Genomic DNA, 21,915 nt, shown 5'->3' on the forward strand with positions numbered 1-21,915 from the left:
CTAGTAAAAATTAGAGATGGGAATAATATTTATTAGTATCTATCACAGATTGGGACTTCCCTGGTGATCCGGTGGTTAAGAGGTCACCTTCCAGCGCAGGGGCTGAGGGTTCAGTCCCTCCTCGGGTAACCAAGACCCCATGTGCCTCTCAACCAGAAAACCAGAACATGAAACAGAAACAATATTGTAATAAATTCAATAAAGACTTTAAAAATGTTCCACAGCAAAAAGAAATCTGAAAAAAAAATCTATCACAGATTAATAAATATTAAGTAATGCAGAGGAATTTGAAATTTTAGCCTTCCTTTCAGCAGTTAGATACATACTGGACCACTGAAATTAACTGGCTTTACTTACTTCTTTCTGAACAGCGATTTTTATATAAGTCTCCAATGAAGGAGAATGTGTGTAGGGCTGGGGGAGTCCCTAATGTGGATTTATTCTTCACGTGATCTGGTTGGTGAACCCTCTGAATTTACTTCTGACATTTAATGGATTTTATTCACATTTGCCCTTCACAGCTGTTTTGCTGAGGTTATTGTTTGTTGAGCACATGGTTCTGGTGAGATAGTTGACCTGAAATCGAGCTGTAGAGTCTTGCAAAAGCCAGTTGATGGCCTTGGTATTATATTTAAATCCTTCCCAATTTAGAAAATTCAGAATCAAATCAATTTATCCTGAAACTTTAAAATTAAAAGCTCCAAACGGTAGATTTCTTTCCTATTAGAAAATTATTGGATTCTCTCTGGCTTGTGGTGCGTGTTCCTCCTTCAGATTTTTCCCATCTCATATACCTTTGCACCCACCAGTGTGACTGCCATGGCGGCAGCCGCGGGTGAATAATTGCCTGTCTTCACGGGAGCTTGTTCTGGAGCTGGAGCTGAGGGCTCCTTCCTGATGCAGCACGCCTCATTTGGAGGCTGCCGGCAGCCTGGGGGCTGTATTATTCATGCCTTGACAGAGAGCTCTCACTAAAAGCCTTGGAACGGAGCCAGGCACTGGGAAAGACAGTGGAGCATGGCGACGTGCAACTGAGAGGAGCCTGGATAATCAAAAAAGAAAGAAAGAGACAGAGGAAGAAAGAAAAATAGGGATCCTATACTTCCCGTTTACTGGTTTCACATGGATAGAATTTGCATTTGCATTAAAATAAAAAAACCCTAAAAATAATTGCATTTTTTTCTAACCATGCTTGAAAGTTTAACACAATTTTCCACATTTAATTGCAAAGCTGATTTTAATTAGTAGGGCCCCACATGTGAGAAATGAAGATCCACTTGGTGCGTGGCAACACCGCAGTGTCTGTTTATGCTCTAATTAATGCATGACTGCCGTGCAGCAGGGCGCACGCCTGGGCGTGGGTGAAGAATTCCGTGCACGCAGCCACGCAGCCAGGAGCCAGGGCGCCCACAGCCCCTTCATTCCTTATAAGACATCGCTGGGCATCGCCCATCCCTGAACTTTACAACGTGCTCGTCCCTCCTTCTGTCACTAACATTATAAATCAGGAGCTAGGGCGTACCTATTTTACCATTTATTTGATAGCTTGCATGCATGGTTGCAGAGAAGCAAAAAGGTGGCGTTCTAGGGACTGGTCTGTATGAAGTGAAGATTCGAGCAAGTGGATTTCCCAGACCCGCCATTGATCGACGCCTTATGATGAACTGTCTGTGTGCAAACACAAACTTCAGGACTGGGATGGCAGTTGACCTTTATTGTCGCAACAAATCCTCTATTAAAAGAAAAAAAAAGAAAGCTTCCTGGCCATCATCCCGAGAAAACAATGTGTGTGCTGCGCATCTCCAGCAGGTCTACCCGAGTGGACACCTCGCTGGCCCTGGCCACGTTTGTTACATATTTCAGAAGACAGTGTGACTGATTCGGTGTGTTTAAAACTGTCAATAAAACAGGTAATGCATTTCAGGGGAGATGTTTGACACTGTATAAAATTAAATATACTTTTTAAATAACTCTGCATTCAAAGAGAAGGAATATAGGTATTTTCAGGCAAGGACTTAGAGAATCTCTCATATTTACAATCTGTATTGGTTAAGATGAAACAAAGGAATTATCATCTAGGCCTGATTTCTTGACTGATGATTGCTAACGTATAACCATGGCTTTGAAGCCGCTCTGCACATACAGCAGACGTGGGTGTGTGGTGGGGCTCTGGTCAGGGATGACGGCTCCCTCCACCATCTGCGCTGGGCTGTGCTGGGTACCCGGCCGCCACGTTTCAGAGCTGGTGGTGTGTGGACGGTGTCTTGGCTGAGGCTGGGGCTGGGGGCTGCGGACCCTGTCGCGGGATGACGAGCCAGGAGCCCTGCATCCCTGGCGATGGCGGGGTCCACGGCCCCAAGCTGGTCTCCAGAAACTATCTAGTGTTGTTTTTAACTTTTCCGAGTTATAGATCAGGTGGGATAAGCATCTTTGCATAGTTCTGTGGCTGCTGGCCCCTTCCTCGGGGTAGACTGTCACAAGGAGGAGCGGAGCTTGAAGGACGTGAGGACAGGACCGGTTTCAGGAGTGTGTTTCTGGCAAGACGGGCCCCTCTGTGTTTCCAGGAGCGGGGAGGAGGTGTCCTTGTTGTCTTCAGCAAATAATATGAGATAATTGTTTTTAAAGCACTTCCTTCTTATTCAGAAAGAATTTTTTTTTTTGTAAAAGGATAAGTTTTTAGAAGATTGGGAATTTTTTAAACAATGCTATTGATAGAAAATTCTGGGGAAAGGCATGTTTTGAAAGGTAAGCCATGCTTTCCTCCTCTTAAACGAGCTCGCTCTTGTGAGCTGGACTCCAGCATCCTCCCACCCCTGAGACTGAGCCTCGGCTGAGACCTTCCAGAGCTCAGTGAGGAACAGGTTCCAGGCGATGCTCAGGGCCAGGCAGAAGGTGAGAGGCTCTGTCCTCTGTCATGGCCACCTGCCCCCCCACCACCCCGCATTCCAAGCCTGGGGGCAGAGGCCTCACCAGACCCACAGCCAAGGGTGTCAGGGAGGGTCGGAGCCCCTGAGGGGGACGCTGTGCCTGAACGACGTAGACAAGCGTCTTTAGATTTCAAATGATAAAATGCAGGTCTGCAAGGACAGCAGGGTGGGCATTGGGGCCCAGCACTTTCACTGCCCGGGGCTCCTCCAGCCCAGCTGGGGCTCCAAGCGCCTCCGAGTCTCTCTGGCCCTCCGGCCGCGGGTACCAGTAGCCCCACCTGACCGTGGGGGTGCCGGAAGCCGGGAGCAGCGAGCAGACACTTCTGCAGCCACGCAGAGGCCCTGGGGCCACCCGAGGGCTGCATCTGACACGGCCCTGCCCTTGGTGACCATCCCTAAGCACACAGCCGATGACACAAAAGGCAAACGGACGCTTACCAGTCACTGCACAGCACGGAGGTGTGGGCGTGTAGAAGACGCCCCAGACCAGGAACGAGCGAGCAAGTGCTCAGGCTGGATTTCAATCTGGTGTGGAGGCTCACTCTGCTGCTTATTGCAGAGATGACAGCTTAGTTAAGGGATTGCACAGAGGTAGGTGTGCAGGGGTCACCTCTGTGGCCAGGTAGAATACGACACTCCAGGCCTCATCAAAGATGCTCTGTTTGTCTAACTGCTGAGTGTTCACGGCACACACAGTCATCCAGCAGAAGGGATATTTCGGGACACAGGGACACCCACCCTTTGACGTAAGGCGTGTGACTCGTGACAGCGATACACACGTGCGTCCAGACGTGCAGGGTGCAGGGGAGGATGTGCCCAGAGAGGCAGGAGGAGGGGTCCTGGAGAACCCTGGACACACGGACACTCACGAGAGCCCGCAGCGTGAGGGCCCCAAAGCGCTGAGCAGGGGACAGGGCCAGAGACAAGCGTCTCCCTTCCTTCCCGCCACTTACAAATGCCACAGACACAAGACGCTGTGAGGGTCCTTCTCGAGCAATGAAGCCGAGGCCCCTCAGCCACGCGTCTCTCAGCCTGGAGACCGTGGTGACTCACAGGGGACCCACACGCGGAACCGCTGCAAGCTCCCAACGTGCCGGAGGTCGAACGCCTCATGGCGTCTCTTTCTGATTTCTGAAGACATGATGAACCAGTGGTGCGGCGGGATTCCTACAGAGCAGAAGGCGGGGACAAGCCCCTCCGGGTGGATGGTCCCGCGGGGACCCTGCATCACAGCCACGCCCTTGAGGCGGACAGAGTTGGCTGGCGGACCTGGGTCCCGTGGCCCAGCCCCATGTGCAAACCGAGGGAAGCCCAGCCAGTCAGCACGGCTTGTCTTCAGGGCCGACTCCACCAGCTGCGGGAGTAGGACCCTCAGCAGGGGCACGGCCTGCAACGCCTGGTGGGATTCCTCGTCATCCTTGCATCCCTTTAGGGAAACCAAACCCCCGTGGGCTGTGGGCCTTCAGGAGGCACCCTCCTGGAGGTGGCATGCCTGCTGAGCTGGGCCTGAGCCCGAACTCAGGGGACCCCCCCCCAGCAAGGCTGGGCCCCCCGTCACTGTCCTATTCCCGAGACAAGCAGGGGGAGGCTGGGGCTGGGGCCGGCTGCCTCTTCCCTCTCTGGACCAGCCTTCGGGTCGGAGTCCTTGGCCCCAGGGGGAGAAGGGGGCGCGGGGTGGCCGGGGCAGGTGGTCCCCCGCAGGAGCTGCCGTTAGCTCCAGGCCACGCTGCAGGCGTGGAAGGACCTGTCCTGAAGGGATCCGCCTCTGGCCTTCGGTTTCCCGTCTGTGGTTGCTGCTTTTCCATAGGACGGCCACGTGACACCTTTGAGCCGTCGTCCTTCAAATGCTGAGAAGCTGACACCCCCAAAGGGGTCCACGTTTTCTACACCAGTCTTTATTCATTTCTTTCCAGTATCTGATGGTTTTTGATTGATGAGATTCATCTATTTAAAAAAAAAATACGAGGAACCGGATGGCAGTAGGCACCGTGAAAGGAAGCAGCACAGAATTCTAGAATGAGGAGCCTTAGCAATAAGGCTGACACCCCCAAGACCCCTCCCCACAGAAGCCTTCCACGGACGGGGGCGCCCCAGGGAGCAGAGGCCACACGACTCTTGGGTTCCAGAAAACGCCCTTGGAGACCCCGGGGGATGGACTGGCCTCTTCCCCCTGCAGACGAGGAGCTGAGACCCCCCCCCCAAGCTCGCACAGTTAGCAGGAGGCTTCACGTCCAGCTCTTCCGGTCCAGACCTGCGTGGAGGACTTCCGCATCTGCGGGACTAAGACGCGTCTTCCTGCTTGACGCTGGGGAGGTGGGTGCTCGCTGAGAAAACTGAGAGAAGAGAAGAAAGTCCTCGTCCACGTGGTGTCAGTGAACAGGGAGACGGATACACAGACAGCGTCTCTGCACCCGTCGGCAGCTGAGGGGTCTGACTCCCAATCAGGGAGGTGTCCCCCAGGGCAGTCGGGCACGGCTGCGTCCCCTCCCAGGCCCCTCGCTGCAGGACGAGATCGGGGCAGCTCTTACCCCCGAGCAGGGCAGGCCCCTCCACAGGCTGTCAGACCAGCTCACAGGCCTGCGGGGGGCAAGGCACGGGGAGGCGGGTTTAGCGCCTTCTCGCAGGGACAGGTGAGCTGTGTCCTCGGTGGGGGCCTCACTGAAGGATCCGCAGGCTGGGCCACGCAGCCTCTGAGCAACCAGAGAAGCAAGCGCCCTCTCTAGAGCCGGCGTCAGGGTCAGAGAGAGGAGCAGACCGCACGCGCACGCACGCACGCGAGCACACTCAGGCCTCCCAGAGAATGGCTTCTGCCACGCCCTCTCTAACGAGAGGGTCACAGCCTCTGTCAGAGCCGGGCTCGGCATGCCCCCCGAGGGCACCCCCGTCATCCGCGTTCAGAACGAGGGTTGTGGAGCTGGGAACAGCGGGGACCCGGTCCTTGAGGGTGGAACCCTGTGCCCAGGGCCAGCCCGGCAGGGGCGCTGGGCCCGGGTCACGTCTGCACACGGGGCACGTCTGAGAGCCAGGCGGCAAACACAGTCAGGGAACCTGTTCTCACAGCGGGACCTCACGTTTCCAATGGTTGTTAGAAATGAAAACGACTGCAGTAAAAATTGCTGAGTCCAGATGAGCTGTCATCCAAACCCTGAGTGGGAAGCCATACAGGCCGGATTTGGTTACAGGTTGATGTGTGGGGGCTGTGGGTGTTAGTCGCTCAGTCGTGTCCAACTCTTGGCAACCCCATGGACTGCAGCCCCCCAGGCTCGTCTGTCCATGTGAGTCTCCAGGCAAGAATCCTGGAGTGGGTTGCCGTGCCCTTCTCCAGGGGATCTTCCTGACCCAGAGATCGAACCCAAGTCTTCTGCATCACAGGCAGATTCTCTACCGTTTGAGCCACCAGGGAAGTCCCTGTAAGTTGATGCTTCCATCAACAACAACAAAAAAGTGCAGACTCAACAGCTCGTAACCACCCATTGCCAAAAAAAATGAAAAGCAAGGCCGTTTCGTGGAGAAAACGTACTGAATCCTGTTGATGATGACCAGATTTTAAGGCTTATTATTTGTAGCCTGATGCCCATTAAACTACAGTCTAGGCCTGTAGCACCCTGAGCGTGGGTGATCGCATCTGACCACAGACCACAGGACAGCTCTGAACATCTATGTGGGGTAGGAGCTTGCATTTCTCTTGCAGTAAATGATTAGAAAATGCATATTTAAGAAGCTTCCTAATTTCTGTAAGAGACGGATGTTCCCCAGAGTGAGTTTATGCATGTGCATATTCTGCATGCTTGTACATATATTACGTGATATACAGCTCATTGTATTTCTATCAGGTGTTTACATACGAGCCCAAGAGTGGTCCTATTTATCTGAGCTAGGAAGGTTCACATGTATACCCTCCATCCCAAGCTGAACATGTAAACAGCTCCATCCTTCAACTACCAGAATTTTCACTATTCCACAACTGAATAATTTTTTGCCAGCCCTAGAAAGACAAAGTACTCTGTCCTGAGCATCTCAAGGAGAACTCTAGTATATATTTAAGGGAGAGTAAGAAATCGTTAGCTTTGCATTTGCATATATTTGCTTGTATATTTGTCCCTGGGGCAAAGACACCACTGGCAAAATCATAAATTCTTATATAGCTTGATTCTTGGTTCTTCCTGTCAGTCTTTTTTATAAGTGAAGTACAGCTGATTTACAATGCTCTTTTGATTTCTGCTATACAGCCAAGTGATTCAGTTATGTGTTTTTTCTTTCTCATTATCTCTTTCCACTATAGGTCATTACAGGACACTGAATGTAGTTCTGGGGCCTATACTGTGGGTGTTTACCTGCTTGTAAACAGCACTGTGTAAATTGCTTATCCCTCTCCGTCACCTTTCCCTTTGGGTAACCAGAAGTTTGTTTCCTATGCCTGTGAATCTTTCTGTTGTGGAAATAAGTTCATTTGTATCTTTTTTTAGATTTCACATGTAAGTGATATCATATTACATTTGTCTTTCTCTGCCTGACTTGCTTTAGCATAATAATCTCTAGTTGCATCCAAGTTGCCAAAAATGGCATTATTTCATTCATTCATTTTTATGGCTGAGTAATATTCCATTGTGTATATGTACCACATCTCCTTTGTCCATTCATTTACAGTCGGAATATTCATTTACAATGGAGTATCAAAGACAGAGCCTCCTGAATTCTAGACTGACCTAGAAGGACTTTAAGGAGAAAGCAGATTGAGATGGTCTTGAAGGGTCAGGAATAGAGGAAGTAGATGAGGACGGAGGGGCGGGGTGAGGACCGAGGGAGGCGCGGGGGAGGACGAGGCGGGGCAGACGGGGGAGGGGTGGGGAAGATGGAGGGGCAGCTGGGGAGGACGGAGGGGGAGGGATGGGGAGGATGTGGGGAGGGGCGGGGGCAGGACGCAGCGGGGGCAGAATGGGGGAGGGGCGGGGGCAGAATGGGGGAGGGGCGGGGGCAGAATGGGGGAGGGGCGGGGGCAGGACGCAGCGGGGCAATAGGGAGGATCGAGGAGCTGGGGGAGGACGCGGCGGGGTTGGGGGCGGGGGCAGGACGGAGCGGGCCGCCGGGGGACCGGGGCGGGGAGGGCGGGTTCGGTGCTGCACTCACACCAAGGCTGCTCCAGTCGAGTCCTTTGGGCTTTGGAAGAGCAGAGACACACAAGCTAATCCAGGTGAAAAGAACACGAAGGGGAGCGCACTGAAAGAACTTCAAGAAGTGTTTAAAATAGGAGAAACAATCTCAGCAGCCAGATAACCTCATCTGGAACGGGCTTTGGGAAAAGGGGGCCAGGCCAGGTCCTGGGAGCCTCCACCCACCCTCCCCCATGGGCCAGGGACCCACCAGGCTGCTGCCTTTCCCTGGGGAAGCATTCTTTTTGAGTCAAAATAAATTACATAGTGATTATGTTTTATTTGAATCTTTAAACTGCCATTCAAGGCAATAAATATTTAATAACAGGCTACATCATTTAAAATTATATAAAAAAGTAAAGCAAATCTCTGCCTTCCAGAAACAGATTTTTTTAATTCTCTAAAGCAATAGGGTCAAGTAAACATTTTGAAAAATTATTCACTGAATGTCTTACAATTCCTAGAACATTTGTGTCACATTTAACTTAAAATATATATACTTTTCAAATCAGTCTGGCTCTTGCTTACAATAGTTTACAGAGAATAAAAGAAAAAAATTGAGGAAATATGTCAATATGTAGTCAAAACTGAATTGGTTTTATTAATATATATGTTCTTGGAAAGATATCAGACAGACATCTGGTATGCTAGCCACTTTATTGAATAATTCAGTTAATTAAATTACTTCTGAAATATTCTTAAATGCCTTTATATATTCTAAGGACATATAGGAATAACTGTTCAAAAATTCAGTGGTGAAAAGGAATGTCAGCTGTACATAAGACAACAAGAAGGAGAGAATGACAAAATGAGAGCCCCTTCCACACAATCAGAAGGGATCCTATATATTTTTTGTATTTATCATTTGCTGTCAAAAGCCTAAAATAGTAATTACTGTGCCCATCTTACAGATGGAAAAGTTGAGGCTGAAAGGGATTAAATTAGCTACCCAAAGTTGAATAGCTGTGTAATCTTGAGCAAGTTACTTAAGCACATGTTCTCAGCAGACTCACTTTTGTGTTGATGCAGCTCCGATGCTGCCCACAGACTCTCCACGTGCGTGATGGCTGGACCCTCGCTGTCTGTGTAGACATGGCCCATCCTTCCAGGCCACATCAAAACCCAGCTCCCAGTACAACACCCGTTCTGGCCTGGTCACTCTTCTCCTGCTCTGGTGACCTCCCAGAGGCTACTGAGCGCTGTCCAGAGCTGCAGGTCTCTCCACGGCCACCGCTCCAGCAGACTGCAACTGCTGGGGACCAGCGCAGACCTCCTCAGAGCCCTGGGCACTTGGATGGTTCCCTGTCCTCTGCATCTCCTTCTGCTGACCCTCCTCCCCTCCCTCGCCTCAGACACCCCTGTTCCCGGATATCTGTCTAAGCTGTCTTCTCCTCTCTCCACCCTCCCGAGGAAGCCAGCTCTATCCCGCTGAACAGTGACCCCACAAACCAAAGATGCAAGCCAGCCCACCCCTGAGCCCAGCCCGCTCTCCTGAGTCCAGTCCCCTCCTAAGTCCAGTTCTTCTCGTGAATCTAGTCCTCTCTCCTGAGTCCAGTCCCCTCTCCTGAGTTCAGTCCCCTCTCCTGAGTTCAGTCCTCTCCCCTGAGTCCAGTCCCCTCCCCTGAGTCCAGTCCTCTCCTGAGTCCAGTCCTCTCCTGAGTCCAGTCCCCTCCTGAGTCCAGTCCTCTCCCCTGAACCAGTCCCCTGCCCTGAGTACAGTCCTCTCCCGAGTCCAGTCCGCTCCCGAGTCCAGTCCACTCCCAAGTCCAGTCCCCTCTCGAGTCCAGTCCCCTCTCCTGAGTCCAGTCCCCTCTCCTGAGTCCAGTCCCTCCCTGAGTCCAGTCCCCTCTCCTGAGTCCAGTCCCCTCTCCTGAGTCCAGTCCCCTCTCCTGAGTCCAGTCCCTCCCTGAGTCCAGTCCCCTCTCCTGAGTCCAGTCCCTCCCTGAGTCCAGTCCCCTCTCCTGAGTCCAGTCCCCTCTCCTGAGTCCAGTCCTCTCCTGAGTCCAGCCCCTTCTCCACACTGCAGCCTTAGGAAGGGTTTTCAGTGAGCCCACCGCTTTCCTGATCTCGTCCCGTGCCCCCAGGAAGCCGCTGACCAGCATGATGGGCGCCTCTGTGTCCAGGGCCGTCTCTGTGCCTCTGATCAGCTGCACTGCACTGTTTTCTGTCTCCGTGTCTCTCCTGCCCCCTCCATAGTGGGCCCTCTGTGTAGCTGTCCGAGCCCCATCCTCTCCAGGAGGGTAGCTCTCTCTGCTCCTGTCCTGAGAGATGAGGGCCCTCTGCGCCACTCAAAACGTCTCCTGCACAAATGAATCATTCAGCCTAGTTATTCAGCACAACCTATGGGGAGCCCATTAGCGTGTGAAGACGTCAGAAAAGCAGAAACGTCACCATGTGAATGAGGTCTCGCCACACCCCAGTAAGAGAGGCGGGCATGTGTCTCCCTCTTTGGAGACCGGAAAACCGAGACATGGTGAACCGTGCCTGGGCAGGGGGTCAAATACCGTGTCTGGGGTTACTCAGCCTTGAGATTTTCAGCATATATCCCCGAGTATCTGTCTCTCGAAAACTGAATTAAAAGAGCAGCTGTCCCCGTGGGTCACTGCAGCGTTTACTGGATCCATATGTGTAAAGATTTTAGGAAACCAGGCACGGAATACGTGTTCTCTGAGTGCTGGGCCGACAGCAGAACACAGCACTCCAGAATCATGTTTACACAGGATGTCCATTATTCCAAAATAACTGTTCATCCTTGACACACTGAGGCTCTGCAAGCAACACAAGAGAAATACCCGCCATCAGAGAAGAGACCACAAAGAATACTCGTGGGTGCGGGACTGGCCTTGGCTTTCCTGTGCTCACAAGCACAGACCGCCTCATCCTAGACCTTGGGTCTCTGCCAGCAGCTGTGATGGGTGAGCTGGGCACGGGGCACACCCGGCAGGTGTGTTCTTCAGGGTCAGAGCCCCTGTCCCCATTTGTATGAAAACTGGAGAAGTGAAAATGTCAAGGGAAATACCATTAAAAGCAACATGGAAACCAGCCTTGAGAGCATGTCGTACACCGTATTTATATATGTGTGTTCACGGCAAGGTCTTGTGGCAAGTAACCAATTGTCTAGAATAACCTTACACAAAAGACTAAACGTGGTTTAAATCAAGTTAACATCAAAAGGGCTGCAAACACTACAGCGACTGCAGGATGTACGAGGTGCCCAGAAGCACAGAGTAGCTGAGCGTCAAAGCCTGGGTTCGCAGGGCTCGGGCTGCAGCCCTCCGTCCGTGACTTCCAGGAGCCCGGGAACGTAGCTCGCGGACGCTGAAGCACGTGCTGTCACGATCCTCAGTCATCACACCCACTGCCTCTGAAGTCTGCACCGTGCGGAGGACACCCAGGGTGCATTTGCGGTCACCTCCAGGTGCTGTGTGTGCTGCAGACTGAGGGGGTGCAGGGGCATGAGGAGCAGTCCTGGGGACCCTGTGGACAGTGCCCAGGCCTCGGCTCGCCTCCCAGCTCAGACATGGGCAGAGCCTGCAGGCCTGACCGCTGCCTCCTGCTGAAACATCTCAGCTCCCGCGTGGTCCCCTGTCCATCAGAGCGGCCGAGTCTGCTTCTGCTAGGGTTATCTGCTTTGTTCCCGTGAGCGACTGGACCGGAAGGCTGAGCTTTCCTGCTGTCGGCTTCTCAGAACACTGAGCCGCCCCCTGAATCTCAGCCCCCCTCAGTGCCCAGGTCCTTTCCACAGGGCTCTCACTCAGCAGATATTTACCCAGAACTTACTGTGTCCAAGCTGGCATAGCCACAAGCCACCCATGGCTCCTGGACTCCTGAAATATGATGAGTGCATCTGAGCAGTTCATTTCAAAATCTCCTTTAATTTTCTTCAATGGCTATGTGTGACTAGCGGCTACTCTATTAGACACTGCAGCTCTAAAAATAGAACAAGCTGTTAACCTCCGGCCGACGGCTCAGTCCTGCAAAGGAGAAAGACATTGTCAGCCATAATCATGCCAGGATGTGGTAAGTGCTTTCACTACTAATAAGTGGAGAAAACCTTGATTTGTTCATTCAACGACGTTCCTCGAGTAACGCTCACACCCGAGGTTCCCTCAGCAGCTGTGGGAAAGGCAGCCGATGCCTGGTGGAGGCTGATGGCAATGCTGAGAAACTGAAGTGAGGGGCACGATGCTGACATGAACGCCAAGCCCTGGAGGAGCCCAGACCCACCCGCGGGTGGTGAGGGTCAGCCCTGGCGCCGGCTGCGTTCATGCCTGGGGCTTCCTTTTGGCACCAGATTGCCACTTTTACCTTAGACTCTCCTGCCTACTCTGTCCTGCTGAGACATTCCAGGACCACGGGGGATGTTGTTTTTTAGAAAGATCCGTATGTATTGGCAGACGTGAGCCCAGGTGAGTCTGGAGGAGGCAGCAGCTGGGAGGCAGGCTGGCTTCTCCAGCTCTTGGACCACAGCTGCTGCAGGTGAGAGAGAAGCAGACACCGTGCTTCCCCAGCTGGGCGTGTCCTGTCCTGCCCCGCCCCTCAGCAGACACGGGGTCCACGTGCGGGCATAGGAGGCACCATGCTCCCCTGTGCATGTCCCAGGGTTTCCTCCCAAGTCTTCACTTGGAAATATTTCAGACCACTGGGTATCGTTGATCAGAAGGCATCTGCTGATCACAGAGGGGTCTACATCCTGGCCCATGCAGCCACAGCGTCTGGGCTTCCCTGGTGGCTCACAGTAAAGGCTGCCTGCAATGCAGAGAATGCAGGTTCCATCCCTGGGTTGGGAAGATCCCCTGGAGAAGGAAATGGCAACTCACTCCAGTATTCTTGCCAGGAGAATCCCATGGACAGAGGAGTCTGGCAGGCTACAGTCCATGGGTCACAAAGAGTTGGACACAACTGAGCGATTAACACTTTCACTTAATCCAGGAGTTGTTTGACACAAGTAAAGTAAAATCTGGCCTGGGGGCTTGATTGTCATGTCTAAAATCGATACCAGGAACTCGCGGCCTGATTTTGTTTGTAAGTGGAGCACAATTTTATTTATAGTTTACATTAGTAGCCATAAAGAAAAAAAAAAAAAAACCTGAGCATCAAACCATGTTAAACTGGCAGAAGACACTGGAAGCTTGAGGCCAACTAATTCCAGAAAGTTGGAAAAAATGAATCCAGATGGTTTACAAAATGCAGGAGAAAGAAATAAAGCCAATCCAGGTAAAAAGAAAATGCAGTCTCATTCCCATGCTCTGAACTTTACAACCCCACCATCTCAGGTCTGAGCCTCTGAGGGTTTGGGGTAGCAGAGAGGGGAGAACCAGCAAGAAGTCCAGTCTTGCTGGGTTCACACTGGTGTGCTGGGTTCACACTGGTGTGCTGGGTTCACACCATCATGCTGGGTTCACACCAGTGTACTGAGATCACACCATTGTGCTGGGTTCACACCATCGTGCTGGCTTCACACCAGCGTGCTGGGTTCACACCATTGTGCTGGCTTCACACCAGCGTGCTGGCTTCACACCATTGTGCTGTGTTCACACCAGCATGCTGGGTCCACACCAGCGTGCTGGGTTCACACCAGTGTGCTGAGATCAACACCAGCGTGCTGGGTTCACACCAGTGTGCTGAGATCACACCGTCATGCTGGGTTCACACCATCATGCTGGGTTCACACCGGTGTGCTGGGTTCACACCATCAGCAGACCTTCCCATTGCCCAGTGGAAGTGGGCCATTCTGAGTAACATCAAGGTTAGCTGGTTTCCCATCATTTGCCTGCATCAGAATGGACCTGAGGGTGACAGCATGTTGGCTGGCTGCTCCGGTGAACACCTGGTGTGCATGTAGCTTTGATGCAGGGCAGACACACTGAAAGGCTGTTGCTGAACCATGAAAGATGCCAGGATTCTTGGCCTCCGGAAGAGAAAAGTTCAATCCAGGGCCAGAGACGAGCCTTGATCTCTCTGCCCGCTTCTGATGTCTATGTCAGAAGCTTTCTCTAATAGCTCTTTTATACTTTAATAAAACTTTATTACACAAAAGCTCTGAGTGATCAAGCTCATCTCTGGCCCTGGATTGAATTCTTCTCCTCCGGAGGCCAAGAATCCCAGCGTCTTTCGTGGTTCAGCAACAAAGTATCAACATCCAACAACTTGTTGATGGACAGAGACAAGAGAGGGGAGATTTGGGGAGGTAACAGTAGTCTTTGTGAGCCACAAGTTCACCAACAGAGCCCAGAAGGACAAGACTCCTTATTGCTACACTCACTGACTTATTCAGATAAACACAGAGTGAATACATCAACAAGTCCACTGAAATCCAGGACCACATCTGGAAGACGTGGGTTGGAATGGAAATTGGACCTGACCAGTTGTCAGGGATGGAAGCCAAGAGGATGTGGCCATTCATGCAATGGAATGTTTGTCCCGGATTATCGACACAGCTTCTCCCCAAATCCATGTAAATATTCCCATAAGAGAAGTCTCAGATAGCTGTTTATTTCCTATTAGAAACACTCTCTAGACCAGTATGTGTTTCCTTCAGCTTCTCTGATTCCAATAAATATTATCCTGGGGTTGACTGTTGTGTTTTTAAGAGATGAGAACAGTCAAAAGGCAGAAGGCCTATCACACTGGGCTCACAGGGAGGCTCTGCTGCCTTCTCCCATCGCATCCCTCCTGCCCACCATGTCCTCCCCACCGAGCCTGAGTCACCTTCCCACATGCAGCCGTGATCACGCCACTGATTGCATGAGAGAACTCAGTAGCTCCTGTTTGCTGCACTCAACCCTGAGTCCCTGAGCAGCCCGCAGGCTACTCCGACCCCACTCAGCTCTCAGATCCCCGTGCTCACCCCCGGGCATCTGTGTATGGCCCTCCAGGCCCATCTCTGGGGCCTCTTCCTGGAGACGCAGCAGCTCCCTTGACTTGTCACCCCTCTTCTTGTGATGTGGCCCCCTCTCTATGTTTTAGTCACATGTCTGTCACTCTGTGTCTAGTCACTCGACAACCTCTTGATAAGTGCCCTGCCCCTGTGTGCTGGGTGCACCATGGCAAACAGTGATCAGAGCTTCTGAAGCAGAATTCCCGCCAGGGCTGAGTCCTGTCGGACCAAAAGTGACCTGAAAGGTGGCCCTTCACCCTTGACCTCTGAGTCTGCTGCCAGCACAGGCCAGCACAGAGGGGGCTGCCAAGAAAATGATGCACTGGGTGGGTTACCACTGAATGAATTCCTGGGCCCAAAAGTAAGCTGATCATGGTCCGTGGGAATCCCCTGCCACAGTGTTCAGCTATTAGTGGGGGTCACACTCCTCATTTTAGACACATGGAATAATCACCCACAGCAATTCCCTGTAAGTCTTTTCTCCTCATTCCTTGTAGTACACACCCACACACTCACACACACACTCATACACACACACACACACACACACACACACAGGGTTTCCAGGAAGAAAAGGACTATATTTAGAACTTTGGAGAATTGTTTTGTTTTGTTTTGTTTTTTCAAGGAAATGTCATGAGTGCCTATCCTAAGGATCTCACCCAAGTTTGGGCGGTTTCAGCATGATCAGTGCTGGATGCTAGATAAGCCGAGTGCTGTCTGCAGTGCTGGGGCAGGGCTGACGACTTCTGTAGACTTTGAAACTTGTTCTCATCGATAAATGTTATGGTCTGTGTTCTCAAAGTGGTCATTCTGTCTACACATACAGTGTTATCTTGAGAATATTCAAATCCAAATATATCCAGAGCTTTTCCACAACATATATATTTTCATATTTCACAATAATGTATATGTATTAATGCAACGTGCAGAACTAATTCTTATTTCTAAATGCATGGGTTTCTGTTGTGGCTCAGCTGGTAAAGAATCTGCCTGCAACACGGGATACCTGGGTTCAATCCCTTGGTTGGGAAGGTCCTCTGGAGAAGGGATGGTCTACCCACTCAAGTATTCTGGCCTGGAGAACACCATGGGCTACAGTCCACGGGGTTGAAAAGAATCAGACATGCCTAAGCAGCTTTCACTTTCAGAATGTGTGTTACACTCGGGTGCACTCGGGTGTATTTGGAGAGACAGTTAGTAAACTCGTGTTGTCAGTTACAGGGTGATGCTCATGTGCTTCGTAACATTGGGGACGCTGCGAGGGTCCCCGGGCGATCATGGGGATGGTGCTGACGTCTGAGAGAGGAGACCCTCGCCTGCTGGGTTTCTGTGTGTTGCTGCTCCGTGCACAGGTGCTGCACACGTGTGACAGCCCGTGTGCACGCACCCTCTCTGCACTTGTGCTGAACCTCAGCCTCTCCAACCACGACTCCCGAAGCCCCAGCCCTCAGCGACAGTAACTCAGGTCTTCTCTCTCTCTGTCTTTTTAACAGTGTGTATGGTTGTCCCTTGGCTAAAAAAAGAAAAACGCAAGACAAACAGCCCCAAGAGCCCGCTCCCAAGCGGAAACCGTTCACGGTGAAGGCAGACAGCTCGTCGGTGGACGAGTGTTACGACAGCGAATGCTCGGAGGACGCAGATGAGAAGGAGGAGGACGAGGACGAGGAGGACGAGTCGGACGAGGACGAGGAGCAGAGGGAGGACGAGGAGGAGGACGAGGACGGCGACCGCGAGGACGAGGAGGAGATGGACGAGGAGGACGAGGACGAGGAGGACCGCGAGGAGGAGGAGGAGGACGAGGACGAGGAGGACGAGGAGGAGGACGAGGACGACGAGGACAACGGTAACTCTCTGCGGGCCCTGGGCTCAGGCGGCCGGGCATCGCTGCAGGCACAGCCGGCCGCCTGGCTCTCACTCTCCATGTAGAGAAGTCTGTCAAGCACCCCTTAGACCTTAGGTGCCGTTTCAGTCAAGTCGTTATTCAGAGTGGTCATCCCCGAATTTGCTGAAACGTCTGCGGTGTGCTCGTTTGTTTAGCTTGGCCGCTTTCATCCAGAAAGCTCAGTCTGCGTTTCCCCAGGTGCTCCCCCCGAGAGGCCCCGTGCTGAGCCACGCTGGGGGTGGTGGGGTGGACGTGGCCCAGCCCACGGGCCTCCACGGGACCTGGAAGCTCGGTGTGACCCCTGTGCACGAGCTGGTGAAGCAGGCTTTGTCCTGCATCTGCCGAGGCTTTGTGTTAGTGACCATCGGGCAGGGGTCAGGGAGGAATGCGACTCCATGAAGTGATGGATTAACCCGTGGTCTGCTTCCGTGTGGGAGAACCGTATTTCTAATCTGGTGAGACGGACAGGTCAGAAGCCCTCTGTGCTGGGTGGTGGCATCTTTGGAGCAATAAATTTCAGATGGCTTTGCTTTTACATCCAGCTTTCTGTTAGTGTCAGACTCAGAAAGACCAGAGTTCAAATGCCAGTCCTTTCTCAGAAGTTGTCTCTTTTCTAGAGAGAAGTAGGAGGTTTCTGAAGAGTCTAGTTCTAGTCTTTACTGCCTTGGAGTTTGCCTCAGAGAAATGGCAAACCGCTTTAAAAAATGAAAGAAATCTTTTTGTTCCCCCTTATGCTTCTTCCTTGGGGTCAAATCTCTTCGAGAATCTGAATTCGGAGAAGCGCTAATTTTTCGACACCATGGACAGCGGTGTCCGTCAGCGGAGGGAGATGTTCAGGTCCTGTTGATGTGGGCAGGTCATGGCTAACCCTCGGTGTGGACACAAATCAACATTCCTCCTTCACAGCTCATACGGGTTAGTTCCAGGAAACCTGAATTTGTGAAATAATCCTCGATTGCTGTCATGACTTAGGTCCTTATGAAAGGAACTTATGAAAACCATTAGACACATTTACATGGATAATGCAGGCATACCTACAGGTACCTGTCCACACACACGCACACACACACACACACACGAACCTCATGGAGTGAAGCGGGGTCTCCCCAGCTTATTCTCCTTGTCTCGTGGTGCAGAGGCAGCCTGGGCATCAGCATGAGGGCACCCCACCTGCAGACACCGTGCTCTGCTATGCAGACTGCGCTGTCACTGGTGAGAAGATGGAACTTCCATGCTGACAATTAAAAACAGCAGCTCTGGGTAATAAAACCGTGGAATGCGAAAGTTGGAGATCTGACCAGTTTGGAAAATTATTTCTGGACGCTGTATTCAATGTGTACTGTTCTGGGTGAAACCATCCATTGTTGAGGCTGATTCATGATTTGCAGCTTAACCACGGCTTCATATGAAGATGGTATAAAATACTGCTCTTCCCTACTGTCTCTCTGTGTTTTGAAAGCAGTAGACATGAACATCTGAAGTTGCGAAAGTTTGGGTGCTTGATGGATGAGGGTGGGAGAGATGTGCACGCACGGGAGCCTCATTTATCCAAGTGTCTTAATCAGAGTGTAGATTCTGCCCTCCGTCTGCTAGAATTAGACTGACAATTTTAGCTTACTTAGGGCTACAGTTTAAATAATCTACTTTTAAAAATGCAAAGTAACATATTTTTCAGAAGTGAACAGAGCCTTATTGAAACAATAGGCTTCAGCTTGTGGCTGTATTGGGTTTGTTCGCTCGGACTTGAACACTTAGAATTGCTTTAAAAAGTGAGAAAGCAAAGCTAGAGAGAGTTTTCTAGGAAAAGTCAAGTGGGCGTAAACAAGGGTTCATGAAGCGATTGCATGGTTATAGCATCTGAGCATGTGCCGTCGCCTGGCACCCAGCACCCAGTCAGTGTTCTGCAAACATCGAGTCCATGTCAGAGGCATGTAAGGAAGTTGGTTCCAGAAAGAAAAGGCCCAGCAGAAGGATAAATGATCGCCTGCCGGCTCCTGGTGTCAGAATTCATGCTCAGCTCTGGATCCCCCAGCTGAGCCCCAGTTAGAATTATTGATTACGTGAACTTGAAAGGAATCAACTAGAGCTACTAATGAGAGGTTCAGCCAGGCTGCCCATACTGTGGATCACTGGGCTACCTCTTCTGTTAAACGACAAGTATGTCAGTTTGACCAAATAGTTAGACAGTAAGTGTAGTCAGTTACTCCCTCTTGGACAGGCTCTCATCAAATCCTACGTCCCAAAGAGTCAATACCTCAAAGGTGGCCCATTTGACGGACCCAGCACCGAGGTTCTGATTTACACTAAGCTCTGGGCTGGGGGCGTCACAGGCTTGCCTGATTCCTAAGTCAAACAAACGCATCCGTCCTAAGAAGAGCCCACTTCCGAGGCCTGGTTCCTGGAGAACGTTCCACAGAGCTTCTCTATTCTGGAGAGAAGTCTCCACTGCAGGAGCCTGTGAACAGGCGTTCCAAGACCCCGTCTACCCGCATGAACACCTGCCAAGTGGACTGAACAGCAGGAGTTCCCTAACCCCAGGGCCAGGAATTTTCAGGCAGGTTAGACCCCAGGAGACATAGCCGGGCTGATGAACCATGTCTTTCACATGATCAGACTCCTAGCTGTGGCCACTTAGGACAGGCAGGCTTTGAAAGGTGTGTGCCCACCTGCTCCTGTTTTTCCGTCCTCCCCACGTGCCTTTTGCTTTACCTGATAGCTGAGTTTGCTGCCAGGATCACCACCAGCCAGTGTGAGTTCTGCCCCCACGGCCACGTCTGTAACATGGGAAGCTCGGTGTGATTGCAGGGCACCCCCACGGAGTGTGCGTTCCTCCCCTCCGTGTATTGGCAGAAACTGGGCATTTCTGAAAGCCTGGGCAAAGTGCCCCTGGTGTCTGCTGACCAGAGCACTGGGTCAGTGTCTCGAAGGTGCTGTTGCCTGTCCTGGTGGGCACTCTTGGTGACAGTTACATCGCCGGCCGTCAGCGGATTTTCTCCGAGGGGGGCCTAGCCTGTTCCTGAGCCAACAGCACGGACAGTGACCAGCGGTTAAGAGAGGAGGTGGCAAGGCAGGCAGCGTGCAGGGCCAGGAGGCCTGGGGGGGCACTGTGCGGCTGCTCAGGAGGCCCGTCCACACCAGCGAGGGCCCCCACCAGAGGGGCCAGGGCTGCTCGGGAGCTGAGGGATGAAGCCGAGCTGCCCTTAGCCTCACCGGGGATGTAAAACCTCAGGCTATTTCTACCAAAAGGATGCTGTTTTCTTTCCCCACCTCTATTATAAATTGAAATGTGGAGTTTACTGAGAGGTTTTGTTATAGAGAAAACAAATGTATACAAACCACCAAATTATTACATAGGCACCACTGATTACAGAAGAACTGTTATAACTTGCAAATGAGGTGTTTATTTTAGTTCTGAGACCCCTCCGGCAGTGCACTCACACAGGAACCAAAGTATTACTAATGATGTGCGTTTCCAGCGAGCGCAGCGACGTGCGTGCTGTGCTGAGCCTCGCCGTGGTTGTGTAAGACGGGCGGGGTAGAAACTGCTTCCCTGTCGGTGTACAGATGAGACAGACACTGAGGCTCAGAAACACTGGATTGTTTTCCGTAAGACACAGGTGTGTGCTTAGACTCTGTTGGTGGTTTCTCTTTCTTCAGAACTTATGTTCTTTATATCACTTTTTGCCTGTTTCAACGACAGGAAAGGCTCTCTGAGTAATTCATTTCAGATTACGTTAGATTCATAACTAATTAACCAAAATTCTATTTTGTCCAGTCGACCTACCATAGGCTGGACTTTTGCACGAAGAAGTTTATTTTCAAAATGCATATGGTGGTTTAAGTCTGTAATTGCCAGATTAAAGTTCCCTTGTTATCCTAAAGTTAAGAAAATGATTATCCAGGGGTTGTAGATTATAATAGCAGATTTTGTGCATGGTACAGTTAGTACCTTTTCAGAGTCTCATAATTTGAGAAATACAGATTCAATGGTCATTTAATGCCTGGTAAGTCATGGTCTATTTTCATAGTATAGCCCACTAAAAAGAACACATCTTTAAATAATAGATACACACATATATATGTGTAGAAAATAAGCATGTGCATCTGTGTCTCCTCTCGGGTATATATTGTACCTGCCTACTGACAAGAAAGGAAATTCCACGAGGAAGAATATAGGAATGCACTGTCCAGACTAGAGAAGACCCTCATGTCCACTGCCATTTTTAACACTTAATTTATTAATATATTTTGTTTCTGAAATACATTTATAAATATGTAAATCCTTTCTTTGCTTACCCTTTACTTGAATCTGGGGCTGTCTTGACAATTCAACTTTGAGAACCGTTGATTTGCCCAATTGGGTCAAATGAAGTGAAATTGCAAACACCTTCCTTTTCTAGAGATTTCCTGGCTTCATGTTCTGTGTATGAATCAGCCAAAGATGTGTATGCCTGCCTGGAAGTTCACGTCTGAGAGGAATTGAGTGGCTGGAAGGGAGTGTGGGTCATCACGCCGAGGGTGTGCGCGTACGCGGGCTGCTCGGGCAGGGGGCGAGCTGGGTGCGGGCTGGTGGTCCATGCGGAGCAGAGGCTGGTGTGCTGCTGTCCGGCGGCACCGCTCACCCCTTCTCCCGCCAAGGGCCCCTTCTCGGGGGGCGGTCCGTGCCGTCCTGTTCTGACTCTGGGCTCTGTGTGCACTGCCCACCCCCACAAGCGGTCCCCAACATCCTCCAGCTGCTCAGCAGACACGCATCTGTCTTTGAAGGGAATTCAAGTCAAAGCCCACCCTCACAGAAACAACTTTTTTAAATTGCCCGGTTTCCAGGGTATTTTTTTTCTTTCATGCAGGGTAATGTACTGGGTGTCACATAATTAAAATGTTGTGACAACTTGTAATCAGTGGGCTTGAGTTTGGGGCTTCCCAGGTGGCGAATCCGCCTGCGATGCGGGAGATGCAGGAGACCTGGGTTCGATCCCTGGTCAGGAAGATCCCCTGGAGGAGGAAATGGCAACCCCCTCCAGTCTCCTCGCCTGGCGCAGCCCATGGACAGAGGAGCCTGGCCAGCTACAGTCC

At 51.4% G+C, this 21,915-nt stretch overlaps 1 protein-coding gene across 16 annotated transcripts in view; it reads left to right on the top strand.

Moving 5' to 3' along the window:
* The window catches only part of MYT1L (myelin transcription factor 1 like), a 378,916-nt gene that overhangs the window by 248,971 nt on the left and 108,030 nt on the right, over window positions 1-21,915 (top strand). For all 16 annotated transcript variants that reach the window (XM_044940559.2, XM_044940561.2, XM_044940570.2 and 13 more), the window contains one exon: window positions 16,454-16,803. In XM_044940559.2, coding sequence (XP_044796494.1) covers window positions 16,454-16,803 — 350 coding nt within the window. The remainder of the gene's footprint in view (window positions 1-16,453; window positions 16,804-21,915) is intronic.

Source organism: Bubalus bubalis, chromosome 3 (genome assembly GCF_019923935.1).
Source record: "Bubalus bubalis isolate 160015118507 breed Murrah chromosome 3, NDDB_SH_1, whole genome shotgun sequence".
Taxonomy (NCBI): Eukaryota; Metazoa; Chordata; class Mammalia; order Artiodactyla; family Bovidae; genus Bubalus; species Bubalus bubalis.